General features: G+C 44.1%; 1 protein-coding gene across 2 annotated transcripts in view; it reads right to left on the reverse strand.

Moving 5' to 3' along the window:
• The window catches only part of PI4KB (phosphatidylinositol 4-kinase beta), a 69,203-nt gene that overhangs the window by 16,857 nt on the left and 28,594 nt on the right, over nucleotides 1-23,752 (reverse strand). Inside the window, exon 4 of one of the 2 annotated variants that reach the window (XM_034756442.1) lies at nucleotides 2,393-2,437. The exons of the other annotated variant lie outside the window; for it this stretch is intronic. Within the exon in view, the coding sequence (XP_034612333.1) occupies nucleotides 2,393-2,437 (45 nt within the window). The remainder of the gene's footprint in view (nucleotides 1-2,392; nucleotides 2,438-23,752) is intronic. 2 annotated transcript variants of the gene reach the window in all.

The raw sequence follows: 23,752 nt of genomic DNA on the forward strand, positions 1-23,752 counted from the left end.
CTTATGTTCTGCAATTCTAAGATCTTATTGTCAAAAAGCATTTCCCAATGTTCCATCTATATTTTCCTTGTCTCCATCATCATCCCCATATCCCCATCCTAGCCCGATCCCATTCGGTCCACTCTAAGCAATTCCTCTCTCTTGCTCCTTGGCGTGTGTATTCAAACATTTGTAGATTGCTATGATCCCACTTAGTCAGGCTATATGGACTTCACACTTAGTCTTTCCTCAATTCAATCCCCCTCCTATCTCCCTCACCACATTTCTTTGCTTTTTTTCTGAGCTCCCTCCAGTTTATATCTTTCTGGTGCCAGAAACAAGCAACACCACAGGTGCTGTCTCACAGCTATACCCGGCAGAATCTCAGTTGTATCCAGTTTCTCATCATATCTTACATGTTCTTTCACTTCCACTACTAAACTGGTAGAGACTCCTACCTGATCCACTGAAAGCTAGACAATATTTACAGATGGTGTGTAGCACAAGAAGCAGGCCATGGGCCTCTACAGAAATAGAGCAATGGTGCATAGACTAGAATGGATGTTCTACAGAGCATCTGGACTCTTCCAGCTAGCTGTGCACTGCCACTAGATTTCAAGGTTAAAAAGATTAATTATCAGGAATACCACATATCTCAGACATGTGCATGTGTATAAAAATTATAGGCAAATTAGCTAGGCACAGGTGTCTGCAGCTGGTTTATAAATAGGGCATAAATGTTTGCAAAGAGTCTGATTGGCTACAATAAAGGTCTGCCATGTTCAAGCATGACATGAATAACCATGATTAGTGAAGCCTGAAAAATAGATTTTTCTCCTGAGGGAGAAAGGCAGAAGCCAACACCACACTGAGTCCCTTCAGGTTACAGAAGAAGCATTTAAATGGTAAGTGGATCTCACAAGCTTCAGGCAACATTGATGTGAGAACTATAAAACTGAAAGCACTGATATGAAAGTAACATAACTATCACTATAAAATATAGAAAACATTTTGCTCTTCTACAGCCCCTTCTATCCAAGGATCTGAAGGCATTTTGCAAACATTAAGCCTTCTAACAACCCTATGGAGGTATTTAAGTATTGTCCTCTTTTTCAGACAAAATAAGGAATAGAAAAATGTAGCGACCCAAGGTCACGCAGCAATACAGTGGCAGAGCTAGGAACCGAACCCAGGAGTCCTGGCTCCCAGTCACCACTTCTCTAAGCATTGGCTCTTGAGAAGACCCTATCATCCTTGGTATATATTTTAAGGTTGGCTTAGTATATCAATAAATGCCAACCCAGTTCAGTGTGATGCTTCTAAATTGGTTGTACAAGAACAGCATTGAGTCACTTTATGAGCCCACTGTAAGGTTTCATTTACCATCCTTTTCTTACCGTTTCACACACAGCAACTGTGGAAATAATCCTAGAACATGATAAGACTTCAAATCTACTCATTAGAGGAGCAAGATACAGTCAGGTAAATTTCAAATTATTTGACTAACAAAATGGTATGTAAGACACTGTAAATAATTATATTAAAAAGACAAACCCCACAGCGCTCGATAAGTGATTTTTGATCATGGACTACATAGTCAATACATGGGAAGCCAATCAGGAATCCCAAAGTGAGAATGTGCACTGTTAGGAAAATGGTACAAATTAGAGAGAGAGAGACGCCCTTGATTAAAAATGAAAAATGTTTCATAATAAGAGAAGAATTATTAGGGAACATCCGTTTTGATCTAAAGGAATTTCAGACAGAAAGAAAACTGATTTTTGTGGAAAAAGCAAATTAAATTCCATCTGGCAGACAACTTGTAAGAAAATTTAAGGAAACAGCATTTCCTCTAACTAGAGGGGAGAATACACACAGACGGGTTTGAATGAGTATTCAAAAGTCAGTATCATCAGCCAGATTATTCACCTGCGTTGAAGCTTTTAATTTTTTGTATCTCCATAGCTGGGTATTTATTGACGAATTATAATATCTAACTTACAGGCCCCCTCATGACTTCTTGTTTGCTTTAGTCAAAATTGTACAAGCAAAAATTCCCAAAGCTCTGTTTAACTTGTATTTCACTGCAGGCTACTGAAAAGCATAAACTGGACAAATGTTATTCTCGTGTTCAGATCAAAATGTTATCAACTTCTCTGTTTTGCCTCTGCATAAGACAGGATAGCAGAACTTTGCTACAGCTCGAGGACTCAGCCAATAGAATGCATGCACTGGGTATAAAATGCTGGCATAGAACTGCTCTTGCAAAAATGCAGTGTTCTACATGGAGTGGCTTAATATCAGAGCTCTGCCAGGTGACCAGAGATTAGTATTTCAGGACACAGAGGAAATGCTGCTGTAAAATAAGGAAGCCAGGCAACCCAGCCACTAGAACAAAACTGGCCAAACTTACGGAACAGAATGATTTATCAAGACTTTCCGTACTCGATGAGAATTCCTGGGAAAAGGATGAAAGGATTTTTTTTTTTTTTTTTTTTTAGAAAAATAAAGAAAGAAAGAAGGGGGAGAAAAGGCAATAGTTTAGCTCCAATTTTATAAGACCATTTTTCATTTATTTAAAAAAAAACCACGCTTGCTAACCTTTAATAAGAAATTGCAAAATCTGATAAACAGAATCTTATTTTACTATGGTCACTGGATAATACTAGAGTGATCGGGGTTAAGGGACCCTGCAATAAACTTTATGAATCTAGATTTATTACTAGTATAATGCCATATATGTCCATGACGTTTTTCAAACACACCCAGGGTTCCCTGCTCCAAAGATCTTACAATCTAAGTTAGATCTGATTAGATTAGGTCTGTTATTGTTGAAATCTTGTAAACAGTGTCAAATGACTAATGAAAATAGTCAAAATCTTTCCAAAATACTTCATCACACAAAAATGAAGGTCAAAAGTACTCCAGATTCTCCAAAACATATTAGTACTATCAAATAGCTGTCGTAGCGTCCAAATAAGTTTGTATTATTTAAAATGCAATAGTGCCTAGAGGCCCAAATCAAGGATTATGGTTCTACTATGCCAGGTGCTGCACGCAAAACAAGCATGCCCAAAACAGTTCACAATCGAAACAAAACCTTTCCTCCACCACTGCATCCATCTCTAATTTTCCATTGAGTACTTTAATGTAGACAGTTTTTTCACTAGAAAATTATCCTCATGGTAATTTCTCCTAGAACCAGCCTAAAAAAACCCAACAATTAAGCCATTTGCTCAATCGAGTTGGCGAGGCAGAATTATAATCAGGAGACAAGTATACTGAAGAAGTAGTTTCACCATACTATCAGCAAACCTTTGCATCAGCAGGGCCACAAACACAAACTATTAATCAGACTTCTCTGCAGCGGACAGACAAATTTTGTGTAGCTGCTGTAATGGTTATTTTAAGGTTCTATCACAAATCATTCCTGAGTAGATAGATGACCTCAATTTAACATCGGTTGTTTGATTCTTTATATTCATAACACAGTCTGCGCATAATCTTGTAGTTTACATTGCCATGGTCTCTAGTCGTTTTATGGTCCCCATAACTTTCCAATTTCCAAAAGTGAAAAACAAGAGGCAGCAGAAGGGTACAGAAGCGTTAATATAAATGAACAACTAGTCTACCCCACAGAGCTAAGTGCAAATAAAGCCTAGATTACACATTCCTGCAGAGCAAGGGTGCTCAAGGCAATCGGGGCACTGGCAGCGACAGATCACCAAGCAGTTCTGGTAACTGAACAGAACTCCTAGTCATTTTTCTCCCCACCTCACACCGCAAGAAGAAATTCCAAGACAATTTCATGCTTGGAACCCAACCCAGCAGACGGTCACAGGCCTCCAGAGTTTACCCCATTCACTGGAGAGACTGCCCCACGCTTGACAGAAATCCAGACAGCTTCCAAACCATCTCTGACAGCTGCAATAGGAACTTGTTAAAGACCTGGCTAAGATATGCCCTGTCCAGACCATGTGTCTATACTTGACACATGGTCTGGACACGGCATATCTTAGCTGCAATTGGCTCCATTTCATGCAAACTGAGTGCAGCCCATGGTCTCCTGGAATGCTGCCAACATGGGCCTCAGGAGGCCAAAACCAGGGCAACCTCTCCTCTACGCCGATTCCTGTAGAATAGAAGTGATTTCCACAAAGATGTGCTGACACCATCACCCAATCCAGAAATGTAAGATGGGGCAGAACGTGGTGACCTGTTTATAAGCAGGCAGCACTGCGTGACACCACCGCTCTGTGGTCTGCACTGGCTGCCTAATGGTTTCCGGGTTGAGTTTAAGGTGTTTACTTTGGCCTATAAATCCACAAATGGCCTGAGATCTTTCTAATTGAGACACCACCTCTTTCCTCACGCCATACTGCCAATGTTGCCATGAGCAAAGCTGCCCCCCCCCCATTGATTTAAGGGGGAACCTGAAGAACACTTTCCATGAGGGGCCTTCAGCTCTGAGAGGAGCTCCATACCGCCCCGCCCCAAACAAACCTGGGTCTGTTGACCTTCAGTGCACATCTCAAGAAGTAATTTGCATGGACTGCTGCAGAGAATAGGGTGTAGATTTGTCGGGGGGGTGGGGGAGAGAGGAGTTCTGTGTTTGTTAGGGATTCGGGTCCGACAACTGTAATTTAATTTTATGCCTGTAACTTGTGGCAGAGGTGCCGAGAGTTTTGGCTAGGACCCTCTTATTTATGGTATAAATCTGAATAAATAATAATAAACGTTTATGTTTCAGCAAAACTCTCCCCCTTTGGTTTTCATCTGGCTCAAAGGCAAGCAATATTCTGATTTCCTGAATAAAATATGGTTAAGAACAAAACCAGTATTTCTATAGCGCCTCATTTAAAATCCTTCAAACAAAAAGACAGATAAATAATGGAGCCTCAGACCCTTGAGACTGGTGTGTAATTGATTTTATAATTCATTTCCCAAAGAGAAACAAACAGACCTGTTTTTAGCATGTTAATTACAGGGACATGCTAATTCCACAAGGCTTAATCTTACTCGAGAAATAATCGCATTTAAATTAATAACTTCCTCATGAGCACGTTAAAAAAATACCAACCGATTCTTAGGCCACAATGGTGGGTGGGCATGTGCGGGCGTGTGTATTTTAAGCAACAGCCTCAGAAGACTCATCAGGAAGCAACTATTTGCTTTCAAACTCAGGAAACAAAGCGCAAAATAGGTAAACAATCCAAATATGAATATTAACGAGGGATTTTCACACAAACAAACCTGCGCATGAGCAGAGCTCAATCAACTTCATAAGGCTGTGTTTTGCACTTGCTGATTATTGAAGCTCTGTATTTGAAGAAGAGCCTTTCCTTTCATCATGCAGTTTTCCCTGCCCTGGATCCCACAGGGGAGTTGGAGCCCTGAGCTTGTGGCTTGTAAATTAATTTTGAGGTCCCGCATTCAGCATGACAACTTCACTGCAGGATGAAGTTAAATGAACAGGTGAGTTGGGAGGTAGAGATCATTTAAACAGATTACTCTTTTGCAGCAGACAACTGAAAAGAAAGAACTGGATATGAATTGGTGATGGAACGTTTCAATGGTATGTTTCACCTCCACCTCACAAATTCAGGTGCAGACTAAAAGTTGTTACCATCTGAGGCCGTTTCTGGTGCCATGTGTCTCTGTCCAGTTCCCAAGAGATGAATGTCCACATTAAAAAAAACCCAGAAGTGGCCCTCTTCGTCTCAGAGACTGTGTCTTCATTGCAAGATTAGCTCAGTCTTGGGAGCATCCCTACTACAAAGCACTACCTTTGCACCCACTACCTGTGTGGCTGCATCCACAATGGTGCTGTAGTAGCCGGTGTGCTGGGATGGATTTCTAGGCTCTTTCATGGTTCTTAGCAGTGCATTATTCTGGGCCACTCTATTAAGTTATTCACAGTGTACTGTAGGAAAACGTGTCTGTCTTTCATTGGCTCCTGGGCAGAAATGCTCTCATGGGTCTTACCGATAGCTCACCACAGCTTTACCAGAAGGTGGGGGCCAACTTCTGTCCAACTGGCAGCACGGGAGAAGAATTTCTTGAGTAGCATCTCTGTTCAAATGCTGTAGAAGTGCAGCAGAAATGAAGCAGGCAAATGTGGGGTTGAAGTGCAGTGCAGAGCAAGGGAGGACTTAGACAAGAAAGTGCAGTCCAGGTGGAATTGTAGGATAGATTGGAGGACTGCGATCCCCGAGCATGCTCAAATAAATTCGTTAATCTCTAAGGTGCCACAAGTACTCCTGATCTTTTTGCGGCTACAGACTAACACAGCTGCTACTCTGAAACCTAACAGCACCTGGGTGTTCTCACGTCAAAGCAGGTGGAATACCAGCCTGGGGTTAAAGGAAACCTGAGCTCAAGCATCTCCCCTCAGCTGTGCCTGCTAGCACCAAAAAGCATCCTGGAGCTCATGTGATTATGCAATTAGGAAATCAGTGGTAGAAGTAGAGAAAATACTGTTTCTTGATACCGATCTTGGGATAGTTACCGCAGAAGATTTTAGCTTGTCTGCGCACCAAAAACTGCTCTGGTTTAAACAAACCAGTTTAAAAATCTATTTAGTTGAACCAGAACAGACACACACATATCTGTGGAAAGTTGTTATCTCTATTTAGCATGCACTGGTAAATTTACTGACAAACTAAAACTGATATAAACCAGGTCTAAATCCATTTAAAAGCATCACACAAAGTCGCACCAATTTAACTAAAATCAGCGTAAAGTCAGACCTCGTTAACTATGGCAACAGAGTGTGTCGACCTGCCTTGAGAGACTGAGCTGACCTAATCCCTGCTGTGCGTCACTGGAGACTTTGGAAAACATGCTATAGAGGCCTTATCACACATTCTATCTGTACGCAAGTAGTCTCACTAGCTTCGATGACACTCCTTACACAGCTAATTTCTGCACAATAAGGCCTGGAACTGGAATATGTCCTTGGCCTCCAGCTCTAACATGGCACTTGTGTCCTGTCTTTTCAGATTAATGAACAAGGAGCCTGAGATTCTCTCAAATGGATTGCTGCCCAACTCATTCGGTTGCCAGGTGCCCGGACACCAAAAGCCTGGTTACCGGGGGGGGGGAGGGATGTGCCAGGTCATCAAACCATGCCAGCCCCTGCTCAGCCGGGGCCATCTCCTGCCTACATCTTGTGGACAGGCAGGCAGGCAACAGGCCCTGCATCAGGCTGCAGCTCCTCTCCCAGCCCCAGAGCAGAGGGAGGCCAGCTGGGGGTTTGGGGGGAGGAGGTGGAGAGGATCCAGAGACCAGGCATGAGGGAGTGGGGACAACAGCGAGCGATGGGGCAGGGGAGAAGCAAGTGGGAAAGGGGGTCCAGTTTTCGGCAATTAGAAAGCAGGTAACCCTACCAACTCTGTGCAACTAGTACTTGTGGGGAGGGGGGTGTCTGGGCTAAGAGAGGTTAAAGAAAGGATTCTTGTCCTGCACCTCCCAAAACAGGAGAAATCCTATAGCCAATACATCACTTTCCCCCGATGAATGCTCTGTTGTGCCACAAGATCTAGAACAGAGGTAGGCAAACTATGGCACGCTTGCCAAAGGCGGCACGCAAGCTGATTTTCAGTGGCACTCACACTGCCCGGGTCCTGGCCACCGGTCTGAGGAGCTTTGCATTTTAATGTAATTTTAAATGAAGCTTCTTAAACATTTAAAAAACCTTCTTTACTTTACATACAACAATAGTTTAGTTATATATTATAGACGTATAGAAAGAGACCTTCTAAAAACGTTAAAATGTATGACTGGCACACAAAACCTTAAATTAGAGTGAATAAATGAAGACTCGGCACACCACTTCTGAAAGGTTGCCAACCCCTGATCTAGAAGCTACAGTCCATCTAGTAAATTATTAAGTTGGGCTTTGTTCCTATAACTGTTCAGATACCAGGTGCAGGAAACGTTTGTTATTTCAGAAATTTGATGTCAAAGATGCCAGCATCTCTTTACCTTACCAGCTAAATACTATAATGGGTAGATTCCTTCCTAATACCACACATTACCACTTTTATAAAAGGCACCCTGGTGCCTGACACCACTGTGAGATGCTAGCTTGAATATCCATGGTTTTTTAAATCAAAACGAGCACTGCAGGATATGCCTATGTACTGTTCGCTTCGTTAAGCGTTTAACAGAAGAACTAGCCTGGTGGTGACTTGCTAAAAGCAGCTCTTAGCGCAAGTACCACCAAGCTACTGCAAACTAACAACCTGCGCTGCACAGCGCCAAATCATTTTTGATCTTTTAAAGAGTTAAATAAAACCTTCGCCCAGTAAGAATAATATACTCTCTCACAAGCAGTCAGGATGGAATTACGGCCATGCACTGGTCCTGAGCAGGACAAGAGTAGTGCTTTAGCCTTTGCACTGGCTTTCTGCAGAGGGGTCTATTTCACCTTTAGAGATCTGTAATGCAGGATTGAGAGATTTCACTGAAACAATGTTGTGTGTGTGTTTTATTTATTTATTTATTAAAAGCATTTTTCAAAAGTAAAGCAATTGAAACTTGAATGAAGACTTAGGCCTGGTCTACACTAGGCGTTTATGTCGAAGTTAGCGCCGTTACATCGAATTAACCCTGCACCCGTCCACACCGCGAAGGTATTTAGTTCGACATAGAGGTCTCTTTAATTCGACTTCTGTACTCCTCCCCGACGAGGGGAGTAGCGCTAAATTCGACATGGCCATGTCGAATTAGGCTAGGTGTGGATGGAAATCGACGTTAATAGCTCCGGGAGCTATCCCACAGTGCACCACTCTGTTGACGCTCTGGACAGCAGTACGAGCTCGGATGCTCTGACCAGCCACACAGGAAAAGCCCCGGGAAAATTTGAATTTGAATTCCTTTTCCTGTCTGGCCAGTTTGAATCTCATTTCCTGTCTGGACATCGTGGCGAGCTCAGCAGCACTGGCAACGATGCAGAGCTCTCCAGCACTGATGGCAGTGCAAGCTCAGAATAGAAAGAGGGCCCCAGCATGGACTGATCGGGAAGTCTTGGATCTCATCGCTGTGTGGGGCGATGAGTCCGTGCTTTCCGAGCTGCGATCCAAAAGACGGAATGCAAAGATCTATGAGAAGATCTCTAAAGACATGGCAGAGAGAGGATACAGCCGGGATGTAACGCAGTGCCGCGTGAAAATCAAGGAGCTGAGGCAAGGCTACCAGAAGACCAAAGAGGCAAACGGACGCTCCGGATCCCATCCCCAGACATCCCGTTTCTACGAGGCACTGCATTCCATCCTCGGTGCGGCCGCCACCACTACCCCACCACTGACTGTGGACTCTGAGGATGGGATAGTGTCCACGGCCGGATCCTCGGACATGTTAGCGGACGGGGAAGATGAGGAAGGAGATGAGGAGGACGAGGCAGTCGACAGCGCTCACAACGCTGATTTCCCCGACAGCCAGGATCTCTTCATCACCCTTACAGAGATCCCCTACCAACCCTCCCCAGCCGTTACCCCGGACACAGAATCTGGTGAAGGATCATCCAGTAAGTGTTGTAAACATCTAAACATTTATTTGTAACAGAACATGATTATTAACAATGTAAAAAATGGGTTTCTCATGATTACTTTGAATAACTTAACGGTTCAGTCATGGGCAGTGCAAGTATTTCAAAAAAATCTAGCAATGTCCGGTTTTGCATGATTGTCCTGCCCAAGCCGCTCTACTGTGTAGTCCCTGCTACTGCAGCTACAGTAAGATGCGGTCTATATGTCCGGGGATGGAGCAGAAATCCTCCTGGGACATCTCAAGGAAGCTCTCCTGCAGGTAATTTGAAATCCGCTGCATTAGGTTCTTGGGGAGAGCGGCCTTATTGGGTCCTCCGTAGTAGGACACGTTGCCGCGCCACGAGACTAGCAAGTACTCCGGAATCATTGCTTGGCACAGCATGGCGGCATACGGCCCTGGTCTTTGGAGGCTTTCCCGGAGCATTCTCTGTCTGTCGCTCTCAGAGATCCTCATGAGGGTGATGTCGCTCATGAAGACCTGCTTTGAATGAGGTAGGGGAATGTTATTAGTGTTGGCTGGTTTGCAGCCACGCGGTGGAGGCGGGAAAGGGTCAGCCGAAAGGGATCGTTCCCGGGGACAGCCGCGAGGGTGTGGGACAGGAGCAAACTTCCTGCTTGCCGGATTGCTGGCAGCAGGGACCGACATTGATTTCAATGTGAAATGAGGCCATTGCTAATATTAAAGTTTTAAGCTGCCACGAATCTACGGCTTACCATGTCTGCCTGCAACAGAAATTCCGTTGTCCTGACAGGGTTCTCAAAAGTGCTCTGCAAAACCACAGACAGTGAATGCGAAGGCCGAGAATTCGACCTTGTGCTGAGTGCGCATGTGATAGGTGCTGTGCATGGTCCTGTTCACAGAGAAAGACTATGTTCTTTGTTCACAACTACATTTATGTTTCTGAGGAATTCACTCCCTTTTTCCCATTCCCACAGCCCCATCTGCGACTGTCTCACAACCTAGCCTGTCATCACACTCCCAGAGGCTAGGGAGGATTAGGCATAAGAAGAAGAGGACACGGGAGGACATGTTCTCCGAGCTTATAGCCTGCTCCAGAGCACAGGCAGCACAGCAGACCCAGTGGCGGGAGAACTTGTCCCAAATGCACCAAGCCAACATGGATCGGGAGGAGAGGTGGCGTCAGGAAGACCAGCAGGCGACTCAAACCCTGCTTGGACTACTGAGGGAGCAAACGGACACGCTCCGGCGCCTTGTGGATGTTCTGCAGGAACGGAGGCAGGAGGACAGAGCCCCGCTGCAGTCCATCTCTAACCGCCCTCCCCCGCCACCAAGTCCCATACTCCCTTCACCCAAAGTGCACAGAAGGAGAGGCGGCAGAGTCCCTGCTAACTCTCACTGCACCCCTGCAGAGAGCTCGAGCAGCAGAAGGCTCTCAGTCCCCAAAGTTTGACAAGTTCTTTCCTTCCCGCCTGACACAAGCCCCCGTCCAAGTTTCACTTCCCAGTCCCCTGTGTAGTTGTTAATAAAAAATATGTTTCTGTTAACTACTGTTTCCATCATGTTCTTTTGGAGGAGGGGGGGAAAGGGGGTTGGTAATTGGACAGGACAGTCACCTTTGGCAGGGTACATAGTCGGGGGCAGGCACAGCAGCAGGGCACATACATAGTGCAGTGATGCAGTGACTACTTACCCTGGTTAGTCTGGGAGGTTCTTTTCATGTTATGTGGTGGGAGGTGGGTTGCTCTGTGACTTTGTGGCACGGGAGGGCAGTTAGAGATCTGAAGCGGCGGTCCTTAGGCAGGATCACAGAGCCACACAGCAGGGGATCTGTAAGCGTCCCCCCCCGCCACAAAGTCACATAGTACCCCCATACACACAGTCCCTATCAGGAGGGGTGACAGGCTCCGTTGAAAGAACCATCCCACCGCACCGGAGCCTGTCAGTCCTTCAGTTTAGAAGCTGCATTCGCGCGACTACACTACACCCGCTCCGCACCACAGTCTGCGTCCCAGTTTTAAAAAATTCCCGCGAAAACAGTATTACAGAAAACGGTGTGCTTTAACAAAGTAGAACTATTTTTATTTTGAAACGTGTGTTGGAAGTGGGGTGAAGGCTTCTCTGTACACAAAATTAGAAAGTCACAGGTTACCCTGCTCACTCAGGAACTTTGCTTTCAAAGCCTCCCGGATGCACAGCGCTTCCCGCTGGTCTCTTCTAATCGCCCGGCTGTCTGGCTGTGAGTAATCAGCAGCCAGGCTAATTTCCTCAACCTCCCACCCCGCCATAAAGGTCTCCCCCTTGCTCTCACAGAGATTGTGGAGCACACAGCAAGCTGCTATAACAATGGGGATATTGGTTTCGCTGAGATCACAGCGAGTCATCAAGCTTCTCCATCTCCCCTTGAGACGTCCAAAAGCACACTCCACCACCATTCTGCACTTGCTCAGCCGGTAGTTGAAGAGTTCTTTTTCAGTGTCCAGGGTACCTGTATAGGGCTTCATGAGCCAGGGCATTAGCGGGTAGGCTGGGTCCCCGAGGATGACTATAGGCATCTGCACATCCCCAACAGTTATTTTGTGGTCCGGGAAGTAAATACCTTGCTGCAGCCGTCTAAACAGACCAGAGTTCCTGAAAACACGAGCGTCATGAACCTTGCCCGGCCATCCCACGTAGATGTTGGTAAAACGTCCCCTGTGGTCCACCAGTGCTTGCAGCACCATGGAAAAGTAGCCCTTTCTGTTAATGTACTGGCTGGCCTGGTGGTCCGGTGCCAGGATAGGGATGTGAGTTCCATCTATGGCCCCACCGCAGTTTGGGAATCCCATCGCTGCGAAGCCATCTATGATCGCCTCCACGTTTCCCAGGGTCACTACCTTTGGCAGCAGTACATCAACGATTGCCTTGGCTACTTGCATCACAACAACCCCCACGGTAGATTTGCCCACCCCAAACTGGCTCGCGACTGACCGGTAGCTGTCAGGCGTTGCAAGCTTCCAGAGGGCTATGGCCACTCGCTTATGGACAGTCAGGGCTGGTCGCATCCGGGTGTCATTGCGCTTCAGGGCAGGGGACAGCAACTCACAAAGTTCAAGGAAAGTTCCCTTCCGCATGCGGAAGTTTCGCAGCCACTGTGATTCATCCCAGACCTGCAGCACTATGCGGTCCCACCACTCAGTGCTTGTTTCCCGTGCCCAGAATCGCCGTTCCACGGCATCAACATGACCCATTGCCACCGTGATGTCCTCGGCGCTGGGTCCCCTGCTTTCTGAGAGGTCTGTGCTACTCTCACACTTCAGGCCATCACCGCGTTGACGTAGCCTCCTCGCCTGACTTTTCTGCATCTGCCTCAGGGCAACCTGTATGATAAGCTGCGAGGCGTTGAGAGCGGCCACAACTGCAGCGATGGTTGCAGCGGGCTCCATGCTCACAGTGCTGTGGCGTCCGCGCTGTCAATGACTTGAAAAGTGCGCGAAATGATTTCCCGCCGGCGCTTTCAGGGAGGGAGGGAGGGCGGGAGTGAGTGATGGATGGATGACGACAGTTACCCAAAAGCACCCTCGACACATTTTTTTACCCAGAAGGCATTGGTGGCTCGACCCAGAATTCCAATGGGCAGCGGGGACTGCGGGAACTGTGGGATAGCTGCCCACAGTGCACCGCTTCCAATGTCGACGCTTTCCCCGTTAGTGTGGACTCACAAAGTCGAATTACTGTCCTTAGTGTGGACACACACGTTCGACTTTGCAATATCGATTCCAAATATTCGATTTAAGTAAAATCGAACTACTCTCGTAGTGTAGACAAGGCCTTAGAAAATCAGACTGGAATGACCAGTCTATAAATTAATAGGCTCTCGTGTTAAAGAGAAAATCCCACTGCAAAGAAAAGGAGTTTAAATAGTGTTTTATGTGGAAACAGAAGTGCTCTAGACTGAACGCATCCAGGATTACAAAGCAAGATACATTTTTCAGTAGGAGGCAAGGTATCCATTTAACCATTTATAAGCAGAAAACCAGGAACTGCTAGTCTGTGTATTCAGGGGGGAGAGTACACTACACTTTCTTTTGAGCAGAAGGATGGGATCTCCACCTCTAAAGCAAAGCTGCAGAACGAGCTTTGCCCAATTCTGCAAGGCACTGAACATCCTTTGATCTCTATTAGGACTAAAGGGAGTTGAGATGCACCCATACCTCATAGGATTAGGTCCATAATTCCTTTGCAGTAAAGCAGCCCTAATGTTTGTTACCCACAACTTAAATACATTACCAATTTGAAAACCAGTAGTGACTGAACTGCACAATGACTTTAATTATATATTAATGAGATATTTCTGCTGTACTAAGCAGGCTGGAGTATGAATAACTGACTGTTCACGGGCTGTGGCCATAAAGTGTGCTTCTTCCACATTACAGTGATAACCTTTGTTGCAGAGTTTAACACTGGACTCCTTCTAGTCACACAATGGGCCAACTCCAGCAACTGTGACCCGGGTTGAGACACACAGGCAGCGTCTGGATGAGTCAACAAAGAGAATGAAAATTATAATATGGTTGAGTCAGTGGAATTTTTCTCGTCAAAGGCAAAAAGGCGATACTTGCTTAATCCCGGCAAAAATTAAATAGAAGTGATATTTTTTTAAAAACCAAATATAAACTGAAGCAAATATGCCAACTACAGACACACTCAGAGGGTGAATTGTGGAGTTTCGGAAACTTCTGGGTAAAAGACGGAGGAAAGAAAAAGCAGGCCAGCACTCCAGAGATTCAAATTCAGTTCCCATTCAGCCTCTTCTGTCCCATGCCAACAGCAGCTGGGATTGTATTACACGGCTTACAAGTTACCCCATTTCCTCACTCAAGGAATGAACACTACAGTGTAATCTACAAGACATTAGTAACTATACCTGTTTACAAACAGCAAGTCCCACTGACTTTCAGAGTGACTAAGTCATTTTGGAAAATGGGACTTAGGCTGCTAAGTCATTTAGATGCTTTTGAAAATGTTACCTTAAGTCATTAAAAGCAATGAGCCCGACTCCCCATCCATCCTAAAGCCTTTTTAATGCCACTGTGGCAGTGTAAAGGAACTTTAGGGCATATGAGCATCAGTCCCATTGTTTTTAAAGTGCATTTGAAATGTAATAAAAAACTAACAGGAATCTCCTCTTGACAGTCTCACAGAACATCCTAGGACCAGACATTTAGATCTCATTGGAAACCATTTTAAATGAGCACTTTTCAAAGCTGTTTTAAAGGCAGCTTTGGAAACCTCAACCTTTGAGTAGGATTTAAACACACAACTCCCACTAATTTCAAAGGGGCGTTAGGTGGGTAAATCCCATAGCTGGCTTTTTAAAGCTCAAACAAAATCTATACTTTGACCAAAACATTTTAATATAAAACTTAACAGGTGTTTTTATACGAATTGTTAAATTAAAAGTTCACCTTAAAGCAACTTGGGGAAAAAAAATCTGGTAATTGGATAATTACAAACCACATCTGACTCTTATTTAGTAACTATCTAGCGTTAAGAGCTATTCTAACATATCCCGGCAACTTCCTTTTGATGGACAGACATAATTTAGGGCTCATCTACACAGGAAAGTTTTACCAGTTATACCGGCTTAATTATACCGGTATAATTAAACTGCTATAGCTCTTATTCCAGAATAAGCGTGGCTTGTTTGGTTTATGTTAAACCCTTTCCAAAGAGGCATAAAATAAACACACACACCAAACCACTCTTATTCTGGATTAAGAATATGGGCAGTTACAGCAGTATAACTTTCTATTTAAATTGACACCTTAGTTAATACAAGTATAACTTTCCCACGTAGACATCTCCTAACTCTGAAGGGAAACTCAACCAGTCTGACTGAAAAACAGGGATGCCTAAGATTGCATAAGGAGGAACTGAACACAGGATTAGAAACCTGTGGATTCCTCCAGGATTCCAGCACACACTAAACTAAGCACGCTTATTCGAACAGGCACATTCACGGAGAATCTGATCCAACTCATTTAATTTAATGAACTTTGGAGAGGGTGAAAGAATTTGATAGAAATAAAGGGCAATTCCATGTAATGCTTATCTTGGAAAGCAATTAAGAGTCGATTCACTTGAAAAAATGAGAAAATTCCTGTGCTCTACAAATCAGCAGGTTCTATTGGCTTTGACTGAACTATGATACTAATAAAAGTATTCCCTCACACCGGCAGAATTCAATAAGTCAGTTACTACCTGCTGCCTTGTTTAAACTATCCAGGCAAATCGGTGCTTCTAAAAAGCAAACTCGATAGACGTTTCACGCTTTGGTTTTGTGGCAAAGCCAGTTTACCATGTGTACTGTCAGCACAGTGTCTAGATTATTTATCAGCCAATTTCCTGCTTCTATTAAACATACATGGATATACAGACAGAAAAAAAACTCAAATTAATGTGGGCTCTGTTTATATAAATCTGTGGGTCATGAAATCTTTAAAATCTTATGTATAGGTGCCCTTAGTGTGGGCTTCATTGTTCTTACAAATAACAGAGCAAGTTTCCTGCTTCAAAGAGCTTATAGTCTACAGAGCCAAAACAAGGCAGAAAGGGAATGGATACTACATATAAACAGAGTGGCTGCACCTTGCTTGGCTTGTGTTCTGTTAGCTGCAAGATTTTTTAAAAATATTTGGTAGTGTAATGAGAGCCTAATGAATGGATAAATGATATGAGGTCTGAGCAGGGTTGAACTGTTAGATATGGAAAGGTTACCAGAAGAGATGAAGATTTAGGAGAGGCTTGAAGGAGAAAAACAAGTCTTGCTTGGAGTACTAGAATGGGCTTTCTTCCAAACGTAGGGGAGCAGCATGACAAAAGAAGGCACGGCGTCACAAGTGGGAGGGGACAGGTTTGGTAAGGCAGAGTTGGCAGAGCATAGTCCATGAGTGGGAAGTTAGTAAGAGCCAACACTCAGGCGGGGTAATAAAAAGGGAGTGATGGTAAGATACAACTGAACCTTATTTCTTAGCCACAGTTATTTGACCCAAGTCAGGATTACAAAGGTCAGTGGATTGTATGACTTCAGTCACTGCTCTTACAAGGCCACGCCATGGTGCAGAATCTTAAAGCGAGGAGTCCTGAGCATGGTACAGAATGGAGCAGAAAGTCAGTCTCTACACTCCTGCACTGTGGCCTAATTTGACTTATTTACGGATGCAACAGATGTTTGCAACATCTTACAGAAACATGAGCCAATGCTAGTTCAGGGAAGGAACAGCTACTGCACAGTGCAAGTCAACTTCCTCAAAGGCTGAGTTTCCATTTTATTTTTAATTAAGCCATTGCCCTTCACTGAGCATCTCATGTTGGTATGACAAGCAGACTACATAAACCACAGGGCTGCCTGAGTCAAATATGCAAACGCACAAACCAATAGATTTATCTTCCCCTCCAGAGGAGGGGTTAGTAAACATGTTTACAAGGCCACCAGTAAGATCTGGTTCTGCTCCCCAAACTAGCGTGGAGGCTGAAAACCCCAAGGTATGATGCTATGGTAGCCACGGAAATGAGAGCAGTATGGGATTCCTGTAGCACTACTTATCTATGGAGCCGGACACGTATCAGTTGATGGTGTCACACATGGCAAACATTTATCATGATGTTGTGTTAATATGTAACAATCAAATGGAAAGTCAAGGAGTGACTAGACTGATGAACAAAGGGCATAACAGGGTATGGCTGATGGGTCATTTGGCTGGCTAAAGATCATGGAAGGATTAGCTTGTGTCATTAGAAATGAGACACACAAAGCTGTGACCTTAGTCAAAGCACCACAGGTAGGGGGATCTAGTGCATTTGGACACGAACAGCAGATAACTAAAACTGCTGTGGAATTCAGTGCATAGCTTTTTGCTAACCTTACAAACTTTAGGCATGACCCTGAGATGCTCAGAACATCTTAGCACCTACTCTCATTCAATTTTAATTGAATTTTAAACACAGTTCTCAGCTGTGTTTAATAGAAAGGAAATGGCAGAATTTGCTTCTCCAGTTCTAGAGGGCTGCTGAACATGAGATGGAAGGAAGTAAAAGTGGGGTACAGGCCTAAACCCTCTTAGTAACCCAAAACCAACAACAAAATGGTGTGAACATTGCCACAAAGCCTGAACACGCACAAACCAACATGTCTGGAGGAAATCAGCAGCACTTCCTCTACCACAGTCACTGGGGACCTTGGGAGATGAGAGGAAGAATCCAGGAACAACCTTCAATGATGTATCTCAGTGATTCCACTCTCACCTCTCTGGTTTATCACACAGGTGAAACGAGCTCACGAGAGGCACCTACAACTCAGCAGCACCTTAGCAGGAAAAACATCCCATCCTCACAGCACTCATCTCTTTGTGGGTGCATCCTCCGGACACAAAGGGGCACCGAGACTGCAAGCACCCAAACCAGAACTGAGAAGTTGTATCTGACGTCCCAGTTGTGTGTTCATTCCTGGATGGTGGGTTCTAGCAGGGCAGGCACATTTGGGGCATCACAGAAAGGCAGGGGAAATTCTCTGCCCTTCACGGATCGCCAGGCTCAGCCACCAGTGAAAGAGTTATTACTTGGTGCTTCAGTTCGATATCGGTCCGTTTCCCTTTGTTTGTGCTAATGTGCCTACCTTCAGGTAGCCTGCCAGGAAATTGCTTTAGAAAACAAAACAGCGGGAAAATGAGTGCGTTCAAAGCAGGCCAAAAGCCAACTCCTCTCCCTAGCAACTCAGAGGTATAGGTGTCACACCTGTGAACCATTGGTAAATATCCACATTTATCACCAGGGCAACAAGAAGCCTTGAACATTAAATCCCCTGGACTTTCTCATAAAAATCTGAAGTTTCATAGCACATTCCTGGACACTTGCAGCCTTTGACCATTCATTACAAGTGCCTTTTGCCTGTTTCTTTTCACCACGTATTTCTCTCTGCACCAAGGGGAGACTCCAAATCAAATTCTAGGTTTATTTTTAATGAACTGCTTATGATTTTATAGCATCAGGCTCGCACTTGTAGAGATTCACAACGTTTAAGAATAATGCTCAGCATAAGTTTTCTAACCACTGAACACAGCTCATCATGACAGTGAAAAATAATGTAAGTGATCTTTGTAAAACATACAAAGCTAGATATGTCTGGTTTCATTTAAAGGACACTTTCACTTCTCAGGAATCCTTCCTGCAAGGATCTCAACATTTATAACTGTGCACTATGTAATCGAGGTACCCAAGTCGTCTTGATACCCCTAGAGGTACTTCTAGCACCTTCTCCCCAATTAGAAGTGGCCATCTGACCATTATTATTTGTATTATGGTAGCGCCTAGAGGCTCCAACCAAGTGCATGGCATGGCTCCAAGTGCGTCCCCAATTTACAGTTGGGGAACTGAGGCACAGAGCAGTTGAGTGACCTGTCCAGGGTCACATGGACACTAGCAGAACAGAACTGAGTTCTCCTGCCCATGCCTGTCTCCTGGACCATAACACCAAAGCACACTTCCTCCCTTTCCTTACTGTTCATATAACCTTTATTGTTGTACTAGCTCCATGTTACGTTTATAGGGTGACCAGATGTCCCGATTTTATAGGGACAGTCCTGATTTTTGAGTCTTTTTCTTATATAGGTTCCTATTACCCCCCACCCCCACCCTCACCCCCTGTCCCCATTTTTCACATTTGATGTCTGGTCACCCTATATGTTTATGATGCATTGCAAGACTAATGTCCTTTGTTTTAAAAGGGGACGGGGAACCAGATCATGGATGCTAGGACAGCAAGGTGGGGGAAAAGGAAGAGAATGTTTACAACTAATAAAAAGCAGGTTTTCGATTCAGAATACTTCGAGGATTAGTTTTTATATAAACCTGCATAGAGATTTGTATTTACACAACCCTGTAGCACCACTTAAAATATTGCTAATGGTGCTTAAGATACCGATATCAATGCCTGCACATTTAGTTTCAAACTGGTATTATTCCAAAGCTCTGAGCTACTTTGCCATACCAAGCTGAAATGTTTCTAACCAGCTGCAGAGAAACTGGCATTTAAAAGCTCTGGTTTTCAATACTTTTTCTTGGCAGCCAGCCTAAATTCTTAACTATTACTCAATTAGCAGTTTTCTACTTAAAATTTTACCTTACTAGTTGAACCAGCTCCAATAAACATTCTGTTTTATGTGCAGCAAACTAAATTAGGAGCAGATTCTGAGAGGACCCAGGAACCATCAACTCCTAGTTCATAGTAAGAGCTTGGGCAGGTCTGTAGTTAACGAAAAAATTTCCATTTAGATTAGATGGTTTTAATTTACTGAATTAGAATGAAAAATCAGAATCCTTTTGCTCTCTGGTTTTTAGAATCGTGTGGGTGGCAGGAGGAGGAGGGACAGGCGCGAGGGAGTGAATGAGCCATACAAAAAGATTACTTTGCTGCTATTCTCCATGACAAAGATTCTAGGAGGAATTTCAGTTGGATCTCTTTTTTGCATAGCCTAACAAAGTGCAGCACTGTCCTTCATCACAAGTGCTCTCTCATTATGTCACATGATACTGAAGACAAAATACTGCTTAGTAACTTTAGACAAGGCCCAAGTTATTTTTTTATTAAAACATACTGTCGTTCCAAAAAAAGACCCTCTGAAACTCATGAACTCATCTCTGAAAGAAGTAACTATGTTCTTAGTGATTTATGTCCACATCTCTCCCCTCAAAAAAAAAATCACTGCTCAGTTTGAAGTATCACAATTCAGTGGTGTGATATATATAGATTATTTACTACTTGTATTGCAATGGGGCCCAGGATTCAATTGTACTAGCCGCTGTACAAACTCAGAACAAAAAGAATGTCCATCTCTCAAAGAGCTTAGCGGAAATCAGGAGTGAGGCGCACTGGAAGGGCTGGGAGTTTAGAGAGAAGACTGGAATGGAAGAGGGTTGCAGAGGGTCAGGATTGTGGGACAACAGAAGAGCTAATGTGGAAGATCAGAACTTCAATCCCAGTGGATGCTGTTGGAACCCTGGACTGGCAAAATCAAGAGAACTGGCACAGTTGTTGAGAGATGGAGTCCATTTATTTACCTACCTCAGAGGGGAGCTGTATGGCTTAACGTATGTACGGTGTTTTCGAAGTACAAAGATGAAATATAAATGATAAGTAGAAATATTAGGAGGTGCTGAAAACGAGGACTGTCAGCACAGCATTGTCAGCCCCTTCTCTTCGAGCACAAAGTGCAGATCACCAAGAGTTGAGCCCTACCCATTGCCTCCTATACCAAAATATTGTAGAACTGGTTAATGTAGCACTACAACTGATACTATTCACAAAGTATTCGCCAGCTCTAGCTACACGGAAGTTCACAAGGAAACTGATGCAGACATGTTTACATATTGTAAGGGAAGCATTTTTTTACTTTTGCAACAAACCCCATTTCTAAGGACACTCAGGAGAATGGTCTGCATCTTTACAGTAAATCCTATTAGACTTATGGCAGAGATTTGAGAAAANAATGCTCAAACCACTGAGCTATCCCCCCCGTGAAGGCAGGGGGCTGGACTCGATGACCTTTCAAGGTCCCTTCCAGTTCTAGGAGATAGGATAGCGCCATATATTATTATTATTATAACTTCCCACCTCCCAAAAAAATAAAATGCCTTAACTGGGGTCAATATTATTGAAATTTAACCAAATGACATGAGACGTGCTGGTTTCCACTTGCAACACAACACTAAGCCCTTGTACAAAAGGCTAGAAATTCCTAAGAAACAGAGCTTTCACTCTAGTCAGCTCTGGCCAGAACTCTTTGTTTCTTTACCAACAGAACTGCCCAAATCCACCTTGTTGCTACTCAGGGGAAACTCTGCTTGGTGACGAGATCTTACTCCCCCAGTTAATTTGACACATTCACTGAGTCAGCAAGCAATAGCCTCTCTTGACTCTGCCCCACCAGGGTGACATCATTCCCAGAGTTGTCACCCCAGCAACTCTTCTTGCAGAAATGGAGCAAGCAGATCTCCCTGTACAAAGGTTGCGGAGCCAGAAAAGACGGCGAGACACTTATCCCTTATGTTTCAACTGAGAAAAAGGCGGGGAGGGGTCCTTAAAAAAATTAGACCTAAATCGTGACTTGGAGTTTCCGAGAACCATTGTCATGGCTGAATAAGCAAGCATGGTTTCCAAATGGTGTTCGATATAGACTGAAATTCTCTTGTCAGCAAATACGGTGATGCAAAAGAAACAGATTTCTTTCCACTATCAACAGTGCACTCCGGTGCTAACAACTCCCAGGATCATTTTCCAGCCCAGGCACAAAATTTACTTGCCAACTCTTTATGAGGACAATATACTTATCCTCAGCAAGTAGAATTTTACAAGGCTGATTTATAGGTGCTGTAGACCGTGGACAATTTGCCCATCAATAAATCATCATTTGGCACCGAGAACTGGTTAGTAGGTTCCCAGTTTGTGGAGGGCACATCACATTGCTTCCTGGCCCCACCTTGGCACCTCCGATTTCCAGCAGGGATAAAGAGGAAGGGAGGAATACTGGACATGACGTAAAGGAAGAAAGAGAGACATCACGGCTGCAAACTCAAGTGACAGGAAGGACAGTGATGACCATGACAAAGGAGAGGAGTGGGGAAAGAAGAGTTCCCTCAAGCAAAAGGAGCAGAGAATCCATCTCGGGTGCATGAATGCTGTTCAAGCAGAATTTTTGTAGCCAGTACTCAATGGAAAATTCCAACCGAGACCTACATTGTGAAGAGATAGATAATAGCAACATCTCTGAAACTGTAGGGCATCTGTATCGTATGGCTTCTTCGCTGGGAAGACTGTAGAAATCTTGTCATGTTACAGGATGTTCTCAGACATTTTGTAGGTTGCATGTGCCCAACAACGGCATTTCAGACTATTTTCTATGAATGCAGCACTGGACAGTATTCCACTGTCTTCTGTTTCTGCTTCTGAATCAAGTTACAGCAAGTGATCGTGTGTCCAGGTCTCAAGTTCTTCAGGTGGAACATTAAGTAACTGTAACCAGTGTCCAAATACAGACAGTACTGATGCTCATTTGAGCTGGCGAGCAGGTAAACCTAGAGGAGGGTGACCAGACATCCCGATAAAATCGGAACTGTCCTGATATTTAGTTGTTTGTCCAGCGTCCTGAGCGATGTATGGTCGGGATGCCATTTGTCCCAATATTTTGCACTCCAGCTTTTTTTTTATTTTTTGCACTTCAGCGGCGCCCCCCCCCCCCCCCATGTGTCCCGATATTTTGTTCTTGTCATCTGGTCACCCTAACCTAGAGTCCCCGTGGTGGTGAAAGCATCAGAAATACCTAATAGGGAAAGCCAAGGAAAAGATTCCAGGAACGGAGAAGACGACAGCAACTCAGTCTGTTCCCTGAGCCAGAAGGATTCAAAGTGACAATTCAGCCTTGCAGCTTTTTGCTACAAAAGCCCACACACTCGTTGAAGGAAAACAAATACAGGATAAAACATATACCATTAAAACTTGTCATGAGGTTCAGTTTTGCCTGCACCACCTGGCAAGAATTAAAAAGAAACACAAGCAAGAGCACTTGAAATAATGCAGCTCATGTATGGTTATTACTGAGGTTATACAGCATGACGTGACAACTGGAACAAGAAGATCTTAACTGAAAGAGCTGTATGCAATAATAAAATGCTACAGTCTCAGGTAGCAGCACACGAAAGGCCAAATTCATCCCTGGCATAATGTCACTGACTGCAACAGGAGCTGCACGTACTACACCAGAGCTCAAACTGGCCCGAAGTGAAACAAGCACGTATATTTAAATGAACACTTGAAAGCAGAAAGAACAGGAGTACTTGTGGCACCTTAGAGACTAACAAATTTATTAGAGCATAAGCTTTCGTGGACTACAGCCCAGCAGGTCTTTCCCACAAGGAAGAGACAGTTCTGGTTAAAGGGCAAAGAGGCATGAGGAAGTTACAGTGCTGGAAAATTCCCAACCTTCTAGTTTAGAAGGCACATCAAAACCGTTTGCATGATTGTTCAATGTTAGTGGAAAGAATATTTTAATAAAAATCAAATATTTTCAAAAACCAAACCTTCTGAAATTTTTTTTTTTTTTTTTTTTGGGGGGGGGGGGAGATGGAGTGCAGGGGAAGACAGAGGGAATAAAGATCTAGTTACAGGATTTCTTGATGACTGACAATTAACAGGATATGTGGTTTATATTCCAGGGAGCAGAAGAACCCA

Source organism: Trachemys scripta, chromosome 24, assembly GCF_013100865.1.
Source record: "Trachemys scripta elegans isolate TJP31775 chromosome 24, CAS_Tse_1.0, whole genome shotgun sequence".
In the NCBI taxonomy this organism is placed as follows: Eukaryota; Metazoa; Chordata; order Testudines; family Emydidae; genus Trachemys; species Trachemys scripta.